The sequence below is a fragment of the Suricata suricatta genome, chromosome 4, assembly GCF_006229205.1.
Source record: "Suricata suricatta isolate VVHF042 chromosome 4, meerkat_22Aug2017_6uvM2_HiC, whole genome shotgun sequence".
Classification (NCBI taxonomy): Eukaryota; Metazoa; Chordata; class Mammalia; order Carnivora; family Herpestidae; genus Suricata; species Suricata suricatta.
The window spans coordinates 35695732-35712102 of NC_043703.1; the positions used below are offsets into that span (position 1 = coordinate 35695732).

Here is a 16371-nt window from a genome sequence, read left to right on the forward strand (position 1 = left end):
TTTAATTTAAATTTTAGTTAACATCCAGTGCAATATTAGTTTCAGTAGTAGAATTCAGTGATTCATCACTTACATCCAATACCCAGTGCTCATCACAAAAAGTGCCTTCCTCAGTACCCTCCCTATTTTTAAAATTTATCTACCTCAAAATTCAGCATTAAGCTTAATGATAATTTTAAATTTATAACTCTATACATATATTGCCATTTACAAATGGTTTATATTTATGAAAGGGAGAAATGTGGAATTTGTTGGATGTTTATTCACCACACAATGAAATTATTATGTATGAAATGTTTATAATGCCATCCTTATAAAACATAACAAATTACCTAAACCATCATGACTTGCTTGTGTTTGCAGATATTTTCCCTGCAATGATATCTTTTATATAGGTGAAGAATATTATCCCAAACTATGTTTTCAATAAGTATATAGACACATGAAGTCAATGAGAAGCTTATCCTATGAAAAATTCAAGAAGTCATTCTTTATAATGCTATTTCCTTCAAAGCCTGGAGTTTTATATTTTAAGTATCATAAAAGAATATCTTTGCTATTAAACTTTTCCAGTATGCTTCTCTGTATTTACTATTTCCTTCCAAATAATACATCTAACATAATTTAACCTTCTCCTACTGATTTGATGGCATGAAGATCACTATCAGTGTTGGTCCAAATGCTCTTTAGACATCATGGGATTTTTTGTTTGTTTGTTTGTTTGTTTGTTTGTTTAATAGCTGATCATGATTGTTCTATTTCAGTAAAAACATCATTTTTATTCTGGTTACTCCCTCACTGTCAGCTATTGCTGCCATCAAAGGCTCCAGATCACTCTCATTTGTGGCTTGTAAAGTCTTGTGAGTAGGGTAATTGAGCTTATTAACAGGACATTAAAATTGTAGTAGAAAGGCTTTTGGGAAAGACCTGAGGCTTTTCTTTTGAGTTGAATAAAGGAGGTTTAACTTCTTTATAGCTTTTTGTGACATTTTGTCAGTTCAGGAAACTATGATCATTTTATTCTGTGCTATGTTCAAGATAAGTAAGGTTGCTAAATGTTTGAATTATAGATATTGGAATAAGTCCTGCTATGAGTAATGCCAAAATGGAATGCATAAATATTAATTGCTATTGTTACAACTTAATTACATATGGCTGTATAATGAACAACTCTAAAGAGACCCAGAACTGCACTTTGGTAATATCTTGAACACTTATTCTCAGTTTGATATTTTGAAACAGGAGCCTGCTGTTTGTTTTGTCATGAGGAATACACATTTGTATTTGCATTGAATCTAATACATTTTAGTTATATTGTTCAACTTGGAAAACAAATACTTGATAAATGTTTAAGATGCATATTAAAACAAAGTGCACATTATTGCTGTATATCAAATTACCACAAACAGTGGTTTAAAACAACCGTCATCTTTTAAGCTCACAGTTTTGTAGGTCAGAAGTCTAGGGTGGTATGTCTACATTCTCTGCTCAGAATGTCAAAAGGCTGAAATAAAAGTTTTACTAGGATTGTGCTCTCATCGGGAGCTGGAGGCCATCTTCCAAGTTCATTCACACTGTGACAGAATTTGTTCCCTGTGGTTATAGACTTGAGGGGGTGCTTCCTTCCAGACTGTCGGGTAAGGAACAATCTCCACTCTCAGCTCCCAGAGGCCACCTGTACCCCTTCTCATGTGGCCCCTTCAATTTTCATACTGGCAGGTTGAGTCCTGCTCATGCTTTGTTTCTTTCTGACTTCCCCTTCCACAACTAGCCAGAAATATTTCTCCATGTTCAAGGGTTTATATGATCAGGGCCACTCAGGTTATCTCCCCATATCAAGATAAAATGCGACACACAGCATAACAATCCAAAGAAGTGATTTCTTATTACATTCTGGGAAATAGATCATTAAATCTCAAGAAGGAACATAATAAAATTCATCCTACCACATGTATGAAGTGCAGTTGTTCTGTAGTTAGGATATGGTGGTAAAGATGTGTTGATCAGAGTGGGACCTAGAGCCAGCTTAATATCGCTATTCCACTCATCACTATCTGAGAGACACTGAGCACGTTACTAAAGCTTTCACTAATTCAGCTTCTCTATCTATAAATTTGGCCTACTAATAATACCTGTGTCATCAAATTTTAATATAAATGAAATGTACTAATACATATAAATCTCTTGAGCATAGGAAGTACTCACTAAATATTGTATATGACAAATATCATATAGTCTCAAAAATACCTGCTGTTTTATTTCATATTATTATATAAACCAAGAATGAGATTTATCTTTGAATTACATAACTCCATTGAGTTATGAGGTTTTACATATTGCTTTAGATTCTATTGAGTTATACTACACATTTTATAAAATAATATTGCTATTATACAAAGCTATAGCTTACAGAATAATAGCAAAATTCCCTGCAAGAGATAATGCAAACTTCAAAATGCTTTAACATAGTAGTCTAGAGTTTAGAAAACAAAACAATAGGATCTAAGCAGTCCTAATAATAGTCCTTTACAGTCAGATGTGCTCAATATAACTATTTTAATGAGCCTAAAATTATTTTAAATTAGCTGCTTAGATTTATGGTGAGGAGTCTCAGAGTAGGTGCTTTCCAGTTTATCAAAGTTGTCAGGGCTGTAATGTGCCTATAGTCACATATTCTAAAGTCATACAGGCATTTGAGATAATTAGTGATAGTTTTAGGAACTCCAAAGTAACTATATGTTAAAATAAGGTTTCCTTTTTAATCTCTCAAATTTAAGACTTATGACCACAACAGTTACTTATATTCTGTTTTTAATTTATGTAATAACAAATAGTGCCTTTACTGTAAGGAACAACACAGAGTATAATTTCCTAGTGAAAATGGCTTTTTCCTTCCTTTGACTCAGGCAACCACAAAGGAAATACATGTACTCTGATAAGCAAGGAAGACCAACCAAACCGAAAAACAGATTGATGAATTAAAAGAAATAATAATAATAGAATTGAGATGTTGATCCAGATAGCTAACAAAGTATACTGTGAGAGATTTATTATTTTTAATGTTTACTTATTTATTTTGAGAGAGAGAGAGAGAGCACAAGCAGAGGAGAGGCAGAGAGAGAGAGAAACAGAATGCCAAGCAGGTTCAGTGCTGTCAGCTAGCAGCCCGATGTGGGGCTTGATTACACAAACCCTGTGATCATGACCAGAGGCAAAACCAAGAGTCAGACATTCAACCGGCTGAGCCACCCAGGCACCCCTGGTAAGAGAATTTCCTAATGAACATTATTATTTTAAAAAAATTTTTTTATTTACTTTCGAGAGAGAGAGACAGTATGAACAGGGGAGGGTCAGAGTGAGAGAGGGAGATACAGAATCTGAATCAGGCTCCAGGCTCTTAGCTAGCTGTCAGCACAGAGCCCAACATGGGGCTTGAACCCACGAACCATGAGATCATGACCTGAGCTGAAGCTGGACGCTCAACCTATTGAGCCACCCAGGCACCCCACGAACATTATTATTAATAGCTTTCCTTTGAAAAAGAGGAAGCATATCCTTAACTTTGTGATCATTAAAAGTTAAATAAAATATATTACATGCTGACTGAATGAGAAAATAATTAGATTGGCTACTATAAGTAGGCTCTACGAATCAAGAAATATTTCTTTGTTTTGGTTTACTAAACTTTCTATAACTATGCAAAGTTAAACAGTGGAGTGAAAATAGGTATTGTCTTCTGGGGCAGGTGGAATATGGCTCCCCAAAGATGTCTATATCCGAATCCCCAAAATCCATGAATATGGTAGCTTACATAGAACATTGTGGGGAAGTTTTAAGGTTGTGAAGAGAATTAAGCTTGCTAATCAACTGATCATGTGTGGTCTCTTCTACATGAAATAGGAACACTCTACATTAATTCAAATTATAAAGGGGTGACCCCAATGAAATCATAAGAATCAATGTCAGAGAGAGCAGTGTTTCTGGCTTTGAAGATGAAAGCAGGGGTTGTAGGGAATATGGATGGCCTGTGGGAGATGGGAAAGGCAAGAAATTCACTTCTCTGAAGCCCCTGAAAGGAATGAAGCCCTGCCAACACCTTGGTTTTAGCACAATAAGACCTATTTTGAACTTCTGACCTCCAAAGCTGTAAGATAATAAGTGTGTGTGTGTTTATACTACTAAGTTTGACATGATTTTTCATAACAGCCATGGGAAACTAATACAGCTTCTAATTTGAAAAATGAAGACAGGATGTACTCCATTTCTGATGAAACAATTTTAGGATAAAATACATAGGTCACCTTTGAAGTCTCAGTTTGAGGAAAAACATAGTAAAAGCAAAAATCCTACCATGTGTTGAAATTTAAGATGCACCTGGCTTCCTTGGATGAGACTTTGAAACTCATATCAAGCCTTCACTTTCCCCTTTGAATAACAATACATTTGGTTGCTCAGAAGCAACCAATTTCACCCATTTCCAACATTTTCTCTTAGAAGGATGACTAGACCTTAAATTCTCTGCAAAGGTTTTGACCAAGGTTTTGAAAAGTATGGAAAGTATAGTTGTACAAATACATACTTCCTTGTCTATCCATACCTGTAAAATATGGGTCCTGTGGAATTGGGTTCATTAGGATTAGGTTACACTATTTCTTCTACCATCGTTTGTCTGTTTGTCAAGAGTTAGTCGTAAGAAAGAGGTACTTCCATATTACTTAATTTTTAGTTAGGCATTCATGAATGCCAATGCTATATAAAAAAGCTTTGAGCATTCAGATGACCTTGAAATTATTCAGCAATTTAGTTCACTTTGGAATTTTGTTTTGTACATAGATGAATAAAACATCAAATATAAAATCTAATAAATACACTTAACATAAAATAAACACACATGTTTAAATAATTTATCTTATGTTCCTCATCAGGATAAATGAATTTTCTGAACATTACAATTTATGTTTATTCCAAAAATAATAGTTATAATTTTATAATACTTCATTTTTAGTTATATATAAATTAGCTTACATTTTTATTAACATAAAAACAGATTTAATGCATCTAACCTAGTATCTACATTAGTATTGCTTTGTTACCTTCGGATAAAATTTGAGCATACATTATATCAGTTTTAATTCAATTAGCAAAATTTCTCCTACCAAGTTGTTCATATTTGTTTAGTTCCCTGCTGGTTACTTTCTACATAGTAAGTGAATCCCCCTGAGGAATGCTTTCCCTAGTTTGCAAACTTTTACCATGTTACAAGTAAAATAGATCTTTAGTGAGAACATGAAATACACAAGAATGTTGACTTCCTCTGTAGGGATATTTAATCACTGAAGATATAGCACTGGTGAATGTGAGTCTGGAAATTAAGATCAAACACTAAAAAGCAAGATTAGTGTTTTTTAGCTCTGTTTTGTCATAGAAACATTTCTGAACTTGTTCAAGGCAGACATTTTTAATGTGAAATGTGTACCCAAATCTGTAAAAACATATCTCATCAACAATTTAGTTTATTTCTTCTTTCAATCTCTATATGGTGAGTTAGATTTATTCTCTTTCTCAGGTTTATGTATAAAAAAGCTTTTAGGAAAGATAAGCTATTTTATTTAGAGATTATAACATGATTGATAAGGATAGAAAATCATTTTAGTCTCTACATTCTATTAAGCTATTCCCCAGATACATTTTTAAAAGATTTTAAAAAGCATAGCTGACATTTGTTTACATAACCTCAAATTGACTTTTAAAATGTTTTGTTATCTTAAGACATAAAACAAATTTAAAGAGAAACATGGTAAATAATTTATTAAATTCACTTCTCTTCACTTTCAGAAACTGTACAGAGATGATATAGAAATTATATTAGGATTATGTTAACTCTTTTTTATGGCAAACAATGACTGAAAGAAGTTGTAAAATCTACTGACAGAACTGTGCCGTGACCAACAGTAATTCTATTGAATCAATAGTTTAGCATGAGACCATTATGAGATTCAAACAAGTTATATATTTGTATCTATTTGGATCATTAGTTTCTGCCAAGAAGAAAAAATAATGTAGTTAAATCACTACTCCCTTTGGTTTCCCGCCACATTTTCTTTAAGAAAAGTGCGTGACAAGTGTATTTTCACATCTGAATTTGTACACTGCCTTGAGCAGGTTGTGTGTTGGATTAATAGTAAATGGTGATTATTTGATTTTTATGTTTTATCAGGAGCTACAACCATAGAAAAATATGACCTCAGAACAAATTTGTGGATCCAGGCAGGGATGATGAACGGCAGGAGATTGCAGTTTGGTGTGGCTGTTATTGATGACAAACTCTTTGTAATTGGAGGTCGAGATGGCTTAAAGACATTGAACACTGTTGAATGTTACAATCCTAAAACCAAGACTTGGACTGTCTTACCACCAATGTCAACACATAGACATGGTCTAGGTAAGATCTCTTACTTTATTGATATTACTTTTAGAAACATTTATTGATAGTGAAAATGCATGTTAAAAATAGTATTACTGTCACCAATTGTCATTAACTTTAGATTATTTGGAGCTTATTTGGACTTATTTGGAGCATTTTTTCCAAGTTCTTGACAATTTCTTATATTGACTAATGTGCATTAAACTCTTGAGAGTTTATATACTTGAGAAGGATGTCAATTATACCAAAATTAGTATACCACAAGCAATCCTCAATGTTTTCACAATCTTACATTCATACAACATGTAAAGTTCAATATAAGAAAAGAAAAAGTAGAACTATCATGAAAAGGCAGGAGTCATGCTGCCCAGAGGAAAAAATAGTTAATATTCATTGAGGAAATCTTATTTAAGGTGGCTTGCTTCACTCCCATAGTCTAGCCCAGCCATACCTTTGCATGTAATTAATTCCACCTTAAAAAATCTGGGAGGAAAGAGCAATACATTTTAGAGAAAGAGTATCATATCAATTGGTACCAGAGATCAATAATATAGGATTGAACTGATTTCTCCTGTGGAGGAACCTAGAGATGTAGAGAACTATATTGGGATTCAGAAGATCTGGGTGTGAGTCTTGAATCTACCATATTGATATGATTTGAGAACAGCAGTTAAACTATAAGCCTTTAGCTTCCACATTTGTCACCAATTCAAAGTTATTAAGTAGATAAAAATATAATTATAATGATATGAAGTCACTGTGTAAATAGTAAAGTCCAATACAAATATTTGAAAAAGAGGGATGAAATAAGTGTATCACCTTTCCTCCACATCTTATGCTACTGGTTTCCTCTGTTTTACATTCTAGTGGCTATTGCTTCCTGTCAGTTAAAGAAAATCTCTACTACAGTACTCCCCAAGATCTGTCCTTGTTGATTTAGTAAATAGAGCATCATTTATGGACATAATTCTCATCTCAGAGTGCCTTATAGATTTCTAGGAGTGCCCAGTACATAGAAAACTGCCTTCAACTTGGATGCCAATCCAAGCTCTAATCAGCTGAAGTCAGATTGATAGCAATGCAAGATACACGTATGTTCTCTGATGAAGCTGAATGTTTCCTTTAGGATCAATCACATCCCTTATGATCAGTTGAATCTCAGGAAGTTCATCCTTCTATGTCATACTCAAATGCAATAAACCTCCTTGGCCCAAGATTTCTGTCCCTTCAATATAACATCAATCTTTGATTTACCTTCTTGCAGGGATTCCTATTTCATTGATGTTAATATTTCTTATTTAATTCATCATATTTTTCAAGTTTAATTTTATGTTTTCCTTTATCCCTTTCTGATGGCTAATTTTAATATCTAGCCCTCCAAATTGCCCTTAATCTGCATACGTCATGATATTTCTTCCATGTATTAATGTCTTGATCTTAATTAATTTTGTTTTTCACATACTCATTATTCCTGCTTGGTGATTCACTATAATTGCTTTCTTCTTCCATGTTATTAATATTCCTCCTTATCTCTGTGAGGCTATTTATTATACCTATTTCAAATTCCTATCTGCCTCTTTAATTATTTTTTATTTATTATATGTGATCGTCTTCCTTATGTTTGTCAAATTCCTCTCTCAGCTCTCTCTCCTCTTACTCTTTCTCTTCTTAGTTATCCTTTTTCCCCTCCCTCTGCTGTTGTTGTTCTTTTCTTCTTCCTCTTCTTCTGCTTCTGCTTCTTCCTCATATCTATCTTTTCTTCCTCCTTTTATTCTCCTTCTGTTCTCATTTTGTTTAGCAGTAGTTGTAACCACTGAAATATGTAATTTTTAACTGTATTTTAAACTAATTTTTAAGTCCAATGAATATATCAGATACTTTGGCTAATTGCATGTAAGTTAAGGCATGTGTCATTCTTTGTGTCCTCTCAAAACATTCAGGACTGGGTGGAATTATGCCAGGGCATGGAGTCTTGACCTTGCAAGCTGACTTTGTCCAACCTAGCTGCTGTTATTCCTAACAAGTAACCTTCAGGGACACATCTATTTACTTTCAGTTGCAAATAAATATCCTAATGCCTTTCTTCTTCATTTGTGATGCCCTATAGAACTGGGAGCTGGGATAGGAAGGGAATGTTCTGAATTAGCATGTCTATTTGCTTCTAAAGCTGGTCTTTGCTGACATTCTGATGTCATCCAGCCAATTATGGCAAGCTCTTGATGGGTTCTGCTCTCTCACTGCCAAGCAGTGTAGAGGATTCACTGGTTCTTCTTTTGACCACATCAAAAAAGCACAGATCAAATTTTCCTCCAAGATATTCCTCCACAGCACTGTCATGAATTTTTGTCTCACTCAGTAAGTCACAACTATCTTCTGTTTCTCTAATTACTTTTTAAAGTGGTGGTGTTTGCTTTTCAAAAACACACCATGACCTTCCCATTCATGTAATCCCTGGTATTCGGTTTGAATGTAAATCAATGGCCTTCTGTGCTAGTTTTTTCTTCATTCAAAAATTAGAATGTCCCATTTTATTTGCCATATAATCAGTACCTATTCTGTGGTATGCAGTGAAATCACAAAATTTGACTATGTAATCCCATATTATGCACTCAAGTGGCTAGTAGTAACAGGCTAAAGTAAAATTTAAAAATATATAAAATACAAATTCAAGACATTTTTGACCTATATGGCTTTTTTTTCTCCCTTGATTTGTATAGGCAAAACAAAACCTTGAATTATTGTTTGAGAAAGCCACATGAGTTCCTTGGTTGCTAAAGATGATTATGTGGCCAAAAACGTTTCATAGCTATCAGTAAAGGAAGAAAGCTGTTTCTGCTGGATAAAATAGCAGAGAAAAATTACATGCATATTAAGTCTGTGATGTCAAGGGAGCAATGCATCTGCCTAGAGAATTAAACTAATTAAGACCATAGTTCTCTCAATATACAAAGAGATTTTATTTTGGCATTTATGTCTTTGAAGCCCATAATTTCATATATCATGACTTTTTTGCACCACATTTTATATTATATAAATCCAAATAAGACATTATTACAATACAGTGTTTGCAATTATGTCTTTTTAGGAGAAATTGATAAAGAATAATGGTATTTATGGATTATTATGGATTTTCTATATGCTAGGAACTAATGTATGTTAAACATACAGTAGGAGTTGTTTTTGTTTTTACTTTGTTTAGTTTTCAATATAGGTAAACTGCACATTCCATAAATTTAAGTTTTAAAGTGTAGAGGTTTTTTTTTACTCTAGGATACAAAAATACTGATTTGAAGGTATACATGCACCCCAATGCTTATAGCATATTATCAACAGTAGCCCAATTATGGAAAGAGGCCAAATTATGGATAAATATAGATATGTACATATATATAAGTGTGTGTGTGTGTGAGAGAGAGAGAGAGAGAGAGAGAGAGAGAGAGAGAGAGAGAGAGAGAGATGGAATATTAGCCATAAAAAGAATGAAATCTTGCCATTTACAACAATGTAAATGGAACTCAGGGGTATTTTGCTAGGTGAAATAAGCCAGTCAAAGAAAGAAAAATACCATATGATTTTACTTATATGTAGAGTTTAAGAAACAGAATAGATAAACATGGGGGGGAAAGAGAGAGGCAAACCAAGAGACAGACACTAAGTATAGAAAACAAACTGATAGTTACCCGAGGAATTGTGAGCAGGGGGTCGGGTTAAATAGGTGATGAGGTTAAGGAAGGCACTTGGTGTTATGGATCGCTAAGTTCTATACCTGAAACTAATATTACACTGTACATTAATGGGAATTTAAATAAATGCTTGAAAAAAGAAAAATCAATTGGCCTTAATTTAAGTGCAAGGGTTTATTTATGGGATCTCAAATCTATTCCATTTGTCTCTGTTTCTGTCCTTATGCCACTGCCACACTATCGTTATTGCTCTCATTTTGTAGTTATTGAAATTTTGACATTGACAAGTTTGAGCCCTCTGACGTTGTTGTTCTTTTTTTCAAGATTTTTTTGGCTATTCTGATTCTCTTGCATTTCCATACAAATTTTAGGGTCAGTTTCTCAAGTAACTGGGATTCAGATTGTGATTGCATTGAATCTATAGATCAGTTTGTTAAGTATTGGCACCTTAATAATAGTAAGTCTTTGAAACAATGAATATTGGGTGTCATTCTATTTATTTAGTTCTACCTGTACTTCTTTTGCTAAATTTATTACTACTTTATTATTTGTGATGCTATTATGAATGCAATTTTTTTCCTATAATAAGCTTAGATATTTCATTAGTAGTATATAGAAACAGTTTATATTTGTATTTGAATGTGTCTTAGAAGCTTTATGAACATTTTTATTAGATTATTAGTATGCTTAAAGATTTCTTATGGTTATATATAGTGCATATAATATGTACATAGACACTATGTAGTATATTACATATATAACAAGTAATAATATATGTTATATATATATATTTAGGTAATAACTGGTTTCATGAAATGTTTTGGGAAATGTTCATTTATCATCTAAGTTGCAAAATAGTCTGTGAATGATTAATCTTAGTTCTTTAAAGATTTAGTAGAATTCTACAGTATGACACTGTTTTTGCCTTACTAATCAATCTCTTTACTTTTATTGATCTATTCAAATCTTTGTTTCTTCTTGAATCAGTCTCTAGTTGGTGACTTCCTAGGAATTTGTCCATCTCATTACATTATCTAAATCGTTGGTATATAATTCTTTATAGTATTTCCTCAAAATCCATTTTGTTTCTGTAAGGTAGGTAGTAATGATTCCTAATTTATATCTGACTTTAGTAGTTGACAGTTGGCTCTTTCTCTCCTGTTCCACCTATTTAAAGGTTTGTCAATTGTATTGGTATTTTCAAAGAACCAACTGCCATTTCTGTGGTTTTCTTTATTCTATTCTCCATTTTATTTATTTTCATTCTATTTTTTTATACTATTTTCCTTCTTGCATTGGGCTTGCTTTTCTTTTTTTATTTTTTTTTAATATTTTTTAATTTTTAATTTTTTTTGAGAGAGGAAAACAGAGCATGAACAGAGGGAGGAACAGAGAGGGAGAGCCAGAATCTGAAGCAGGCTCCAGGCTCTAAGCTGTAAGCACAAAGCCCAGTGCAGGCCTCAAACTCACAACTGAAGCAGAGTTTGAACACACAAGCCATGAGATCATGACTTGAACCAAATTCGGACACTTAACTGACACAGCCACCCAGGGGTCTCTCTTTTTAAATTTCTTAATGTTTTGGTTAGGTTATTGAATTGAGATACTTGTTTTTTTTTTTTTTAAATCATAACACCTCTTTATTTTTGTTTTGTTTTGTTTACAGTGTACATGTATGAAGGTTTAATATATACACACAATGTGAAATAAGATCCTTCTTAATTTTTTACAACTATACATTTCCATGCTTTGGGTGCACTCCATAAGTTTTGGTGTTTTGTGTATTCATTTTCATTCCTCTCAAAGTACTTATTTTTAAATTTTTCTTTGGCCCATTGATATTTGGAGTATGTTTAATTTCCACATATTCATTATTATTGTGTACAAATTACATATTTATACATCCATCAACACAGATGTAAAATTATTGCCTGTATAAATGTCTTTTAAATAAAATAGGAGAAAATAAAGTTGTAAACCAAAAATGCACTTATACTTTTTAAAATATATTATCTTTGGGTGCCCAGGTGGCTCAGTTAGTTAAGGGTCCAATTCTTGATTTTGGCTCAGATCTTGATCTCGTGGTCTGTTCTGAGGAGTCCTGCCTCAGGACTGTGCTGACGGTCCAGAGCCTGCTTGGGATTCTCTCTCTCCCTCTCTCTCTAACACTCTCCTGCTCGTGCTGTCTCTCTCTATATAAATAAATGTTAAAAATATATTAACTTATCAGTGCTCTTCTTCTCCATGTGGATTTGTATTACTGTCTCAAAATGTCTACATTTTGGCCTGAAGGATTCCTTATACTATTGCCTGTAGGGGAAGTCCCACAATTTGTTTGTTTTTTAACCTGAATATGAGATCACTTCTCCTTTACTTTTTAAGAATATAAAATTCATAACAGTATTTTTCTTTCAGCACTTTGAATATGTCATTCGATTGTCTTCTGGCCTCCTCCTCATCTGATGAGGATAACCTTGTTAATATTAATGAGAATCCCCTGCATGTGATACATTGCTTCTCTTTGGCTACTTTCTGTCTTTGGCCTTGGATGTTTTGTGATGTGCCAGGTGTGCAGATCTTTGAGCTTATCCTACCGGTGGTCCTTTGTGCTCTGCTCTCCGTCTCACAGCTTAGTTGGGTTCCTCACAAGGCAGAGTTGTTAACTGCCTACTGAAGTGTTAAAGGAGTATGCCCACAAAGGCAAGTTTTCCTCCTCTTCCCCCATGAGGAGGCTTTGGCAGAGGTGCCTGAAGAAGACCTCTTCTCAAGTCCAGAGGATAAAAGTGCCTGGGCCAGGCATGCAAATACGTGAAGGGTGTGACCAGCCACAGAGGTCTGAGTCCTTGATTGCAGCTCCCTTCAGAGACTGCAGTACCTTGACTGTGCACCAAGACTGGTGTATGGGGGCAGATTTCCCCCATGAGTCCTGCCAGGTAAATATAGTATAACTGCCTGTGGCCGGGTCTGTAAAATCCATGTAGAATTTTAACCAGGAGTTAGACTCCGTATGCCTTAATCTTGTGTCCCGCTTACTCAAATCCTTGAGGCCAGTAAGAGGTACCTTGTGCATTCTCAGATTTGGCCTAAGGATTATACACAAATCTGAACATGCACATGACCTTCAAGAGTACCAAGAAGAGTCAGTCTTTTCAACTTTCCCTGTGGATATTTTATTCCCTAGCAATCCTTTTATGTTTTTTAGTCAACATCTTGTTTGCCCCACCTAATTTCACCACCCCAAGGCAGCTAAGATATTCAATAATTGCCTCTGGTTGCTTTTTCCTTTGACATACACCCTAGAGCCTTCTCAGTAAAAGGATGCCTTGGTCAGATGAAAGAAAGGCAAGTCCTGCAAATGAAAGTTTCCATAGAACTGGCAGAGAGGCCAGATAGCAATTTTCTGAGTATAGAATTTCTGAGGAATCTCCAAATTTGTGTAGGCTCCTCCAGTGGCTGCCAGGCTGATGGATTTCATGACTACTTTGATTGTGAGGTTATTGATTTTCAAGGATACTGTGAAACTAGGGAGAAAGCCTCAATTCCATCCCACCTAGCCCCAGCTCTGGGGTCTGACTGCAGGCAAAATGATGTCTGAGTTCCCTGGCCACATGGGACCTATCAAGGAATGGGAAAACGACGTGTTAAAACATCACATAGCTTACTGTTCTTATCTAGACTCAGCTGGGTTCTTTTAATGAATAAATGCTCTTCAAATATTTATAAGCTTTTATTTATTTTCCTAAGTTCTGGTTTCAATATATTTGCCAGTGTTCTCATTACTTTTATGAAGTAGTGGACTTTGGAGGTCTTTACCATTCCGGCTGATGTCACCATGTGAGAACTGTTCTTAGAGGGGTACAATAAACAGAAATGGACTGAAACATAATGGTTAGCTGAGAAGTGATTGAAAGTCAAGTGCATGTTCAGGGCTATGTACATGCTTAGGTAAAATCAGGAACCTGGATGAAACTAAGAGAAACTTGGTAATTAATTCAAGATGGAAATTCCATCTTTGTGAAAGTCTGGGGAAGATAAAGATGTTTCCATGAAAGACACTGGAGGCCACAATTGCCATCTGCTTCTATCTATTCTAGTTCTGTGAAGTAGCTGAGTCACATTACCCAAGAAACTACATGTGACTAGAAACTTTGCCGATGCAAAAACAAAGCAATATGAAAATCTTACTTTCCTTCTTTGCTTTGTTCATTCTTGTTTTAAAGTTCCCACCAGAAGCATCTTATTGGTGAAGCTTAGTTTATAGATACAGGCTTCAGTGTTTCAAAATCAGGAAAAAGAAGCAATCCAACTAGTTGGCATCTGTAGTGGAAGACAAGGTCTGCTTCCGATGGACATTTGTGTGTGTGGATATTAAAAAAATAAAAGGGACATCAGGTAATGGGGTCATGAGGGGAAAAAAGTCCAATGTCTACTATTCATTTGTTAACTGACTAAATACTCACAGCCACCTTATAATGTAATTATTCTTACTGTCATTTTAAAGATTGAAAAATTATGCACAAAGTAATCAATTTACTTCTTAAATGTCACTTTATCTTACAAGACAATTGTGATTTTAGTCTAAGCCTATTTAACTTCAAAATAATATTCTTTCTAATACAACTTGCTCTTATCAAGGTAAGTAAATGCCAATAGATATATTCTATTTATTAATAATCAATACATAAATATGTTCTATTTACTATATTTTCACTTTAATTTATCAGTTGAGACTCACCTATCACCTTATCTATACGAAATAAGCCATACACACAAAAATAGCCATTGGTTACCTGAGTGTATGAGTGAAATTGATCATATGGTTCATCAGTTGTGAAGATGCCTATAGGATGATTTCGAGGATTGTTTCAACCAAAATATTTTAGGTTTGAAGTATAGATGTATAGATATATATTTAGATATAGATATAAACAGATAAGTAGGTAAGTAGGAAATAAATGAGAGATAATGGGTAGATAGATGATAGATAGATAGATAGATAGATAGATAGATAGATAGATAGATATGGGTATGTTTTGTGCTATTTCACTATGCAACTAAATTCATTTGGATTCTGCCAAGAGGGGAAAAAGGGAAAATACTGGGTGAACTGTTTGCTATTTTTATATCACCAATTTTGATGCCATTGGAATGATACTGTTTGGAATTAGTAAATTAAAAAATATCTCTGTATTCTGGCACTTCAGTATTACCCATTTTACAGGCTGGTCCCCCATTCAATCATGCTAACAGGAAACTCTCCTATGCATATAGAGGCCTAGGAACTTGTTACCTCCTATTAAAGATGTATCATCTATTAAGATGCGTAGGCCATTTTGGAGATAGGAGAGGGATAAAGACATATGTACCTGCAACATCCTCTGAAAAATCAAACACAGTGCAGCTTCCGAAAATAAAAATAAAAAGAACACAAATTCATTTGGTGTCCTCTTACAGAAACCATAAGATATTAACTCTTAGAACAGTTATTTAAAAATATAGCAAAGAAAAGAAGTGTCTCTTTACATTTAAAATGTTTACTGAAATTAAGTATAAATAAGATTCATAAAAAATAAAGTTGGTATCATATATTAAAGTCAAGGAGAGGAAATGTATTAAAATGATGGGGAAATAGATGAGATAAAAATTAATAGAGAGTATAATATTCTACCCCCTGATAGTTTAAGGAGAGTACTAAGAAAGTAGGAGAGAAAATAATGCTAGAGTGTTTCTCTAAGTTCAACACATGGTCTCAAAAATGAGTAACCCAGAAAGCAACTAGAAAATTGAGTGAAGACAGAGCAAGCTCAGTCTGTTTGCATCAAACTTCAGAATATCAAGAATAAAGAGATGATTATAATGTCTCCCAAAGAGGGGAAAATGAACCTAAGCTAACAAGAATAACCATGAATGAACGGCAATGAAAAAGTGCAGTGTAATACCTGAGTCAACTACAAAGGAAAAATAATCAGACTGGATTCAGACTTTTCTGTATCAATCTTAGATGCTAGACGATAATGAAAGCATACTTCAAACTTCTGACGGGCAAAGCTTTTCAACTTACTTATGTCAAGTCAAACTATTACTCATGTGTGAAGGGATTAAAAAAAAAGCATCTTCAGACATTATTGGTTCTGCTGATCTCAAACTCCATTCTCACAGACCTGACATTGGAAAAGGAGTGTCTCAAGAACAAATACTCCAGCGTTGGGATTTGAAGGCCTCCCTCACTGTCAGAAAAGGTAGAGAGAGGATAGATAGTTGTGC

The 16371-nt window shown here is 34.1% G+C and overlaps 1 protein-coding gene across 2 annotated transcripts in view; it reads left to right on the top strand.

The window, feature by feature from the left end:
• The window catches only part of KLHL1 (kelch like family member 1), a 336973-nt gene that overhangs the window by 255567 nt on the left and 65035 nt on the right, over positions 1-16371 (top strand). For both annotated transcript variants that reach the window (XM_029938429.1, XM_029938430.1), the window contains one exon: positions 6218-6442. In XM_029938429.1, coding sequence (XP_029794289.1) covers positions 6218-6442 — 225 coding nt within the window. The remainder of the gene's footprint in view (positions 1-6217; positions 6443-16371) is intronic.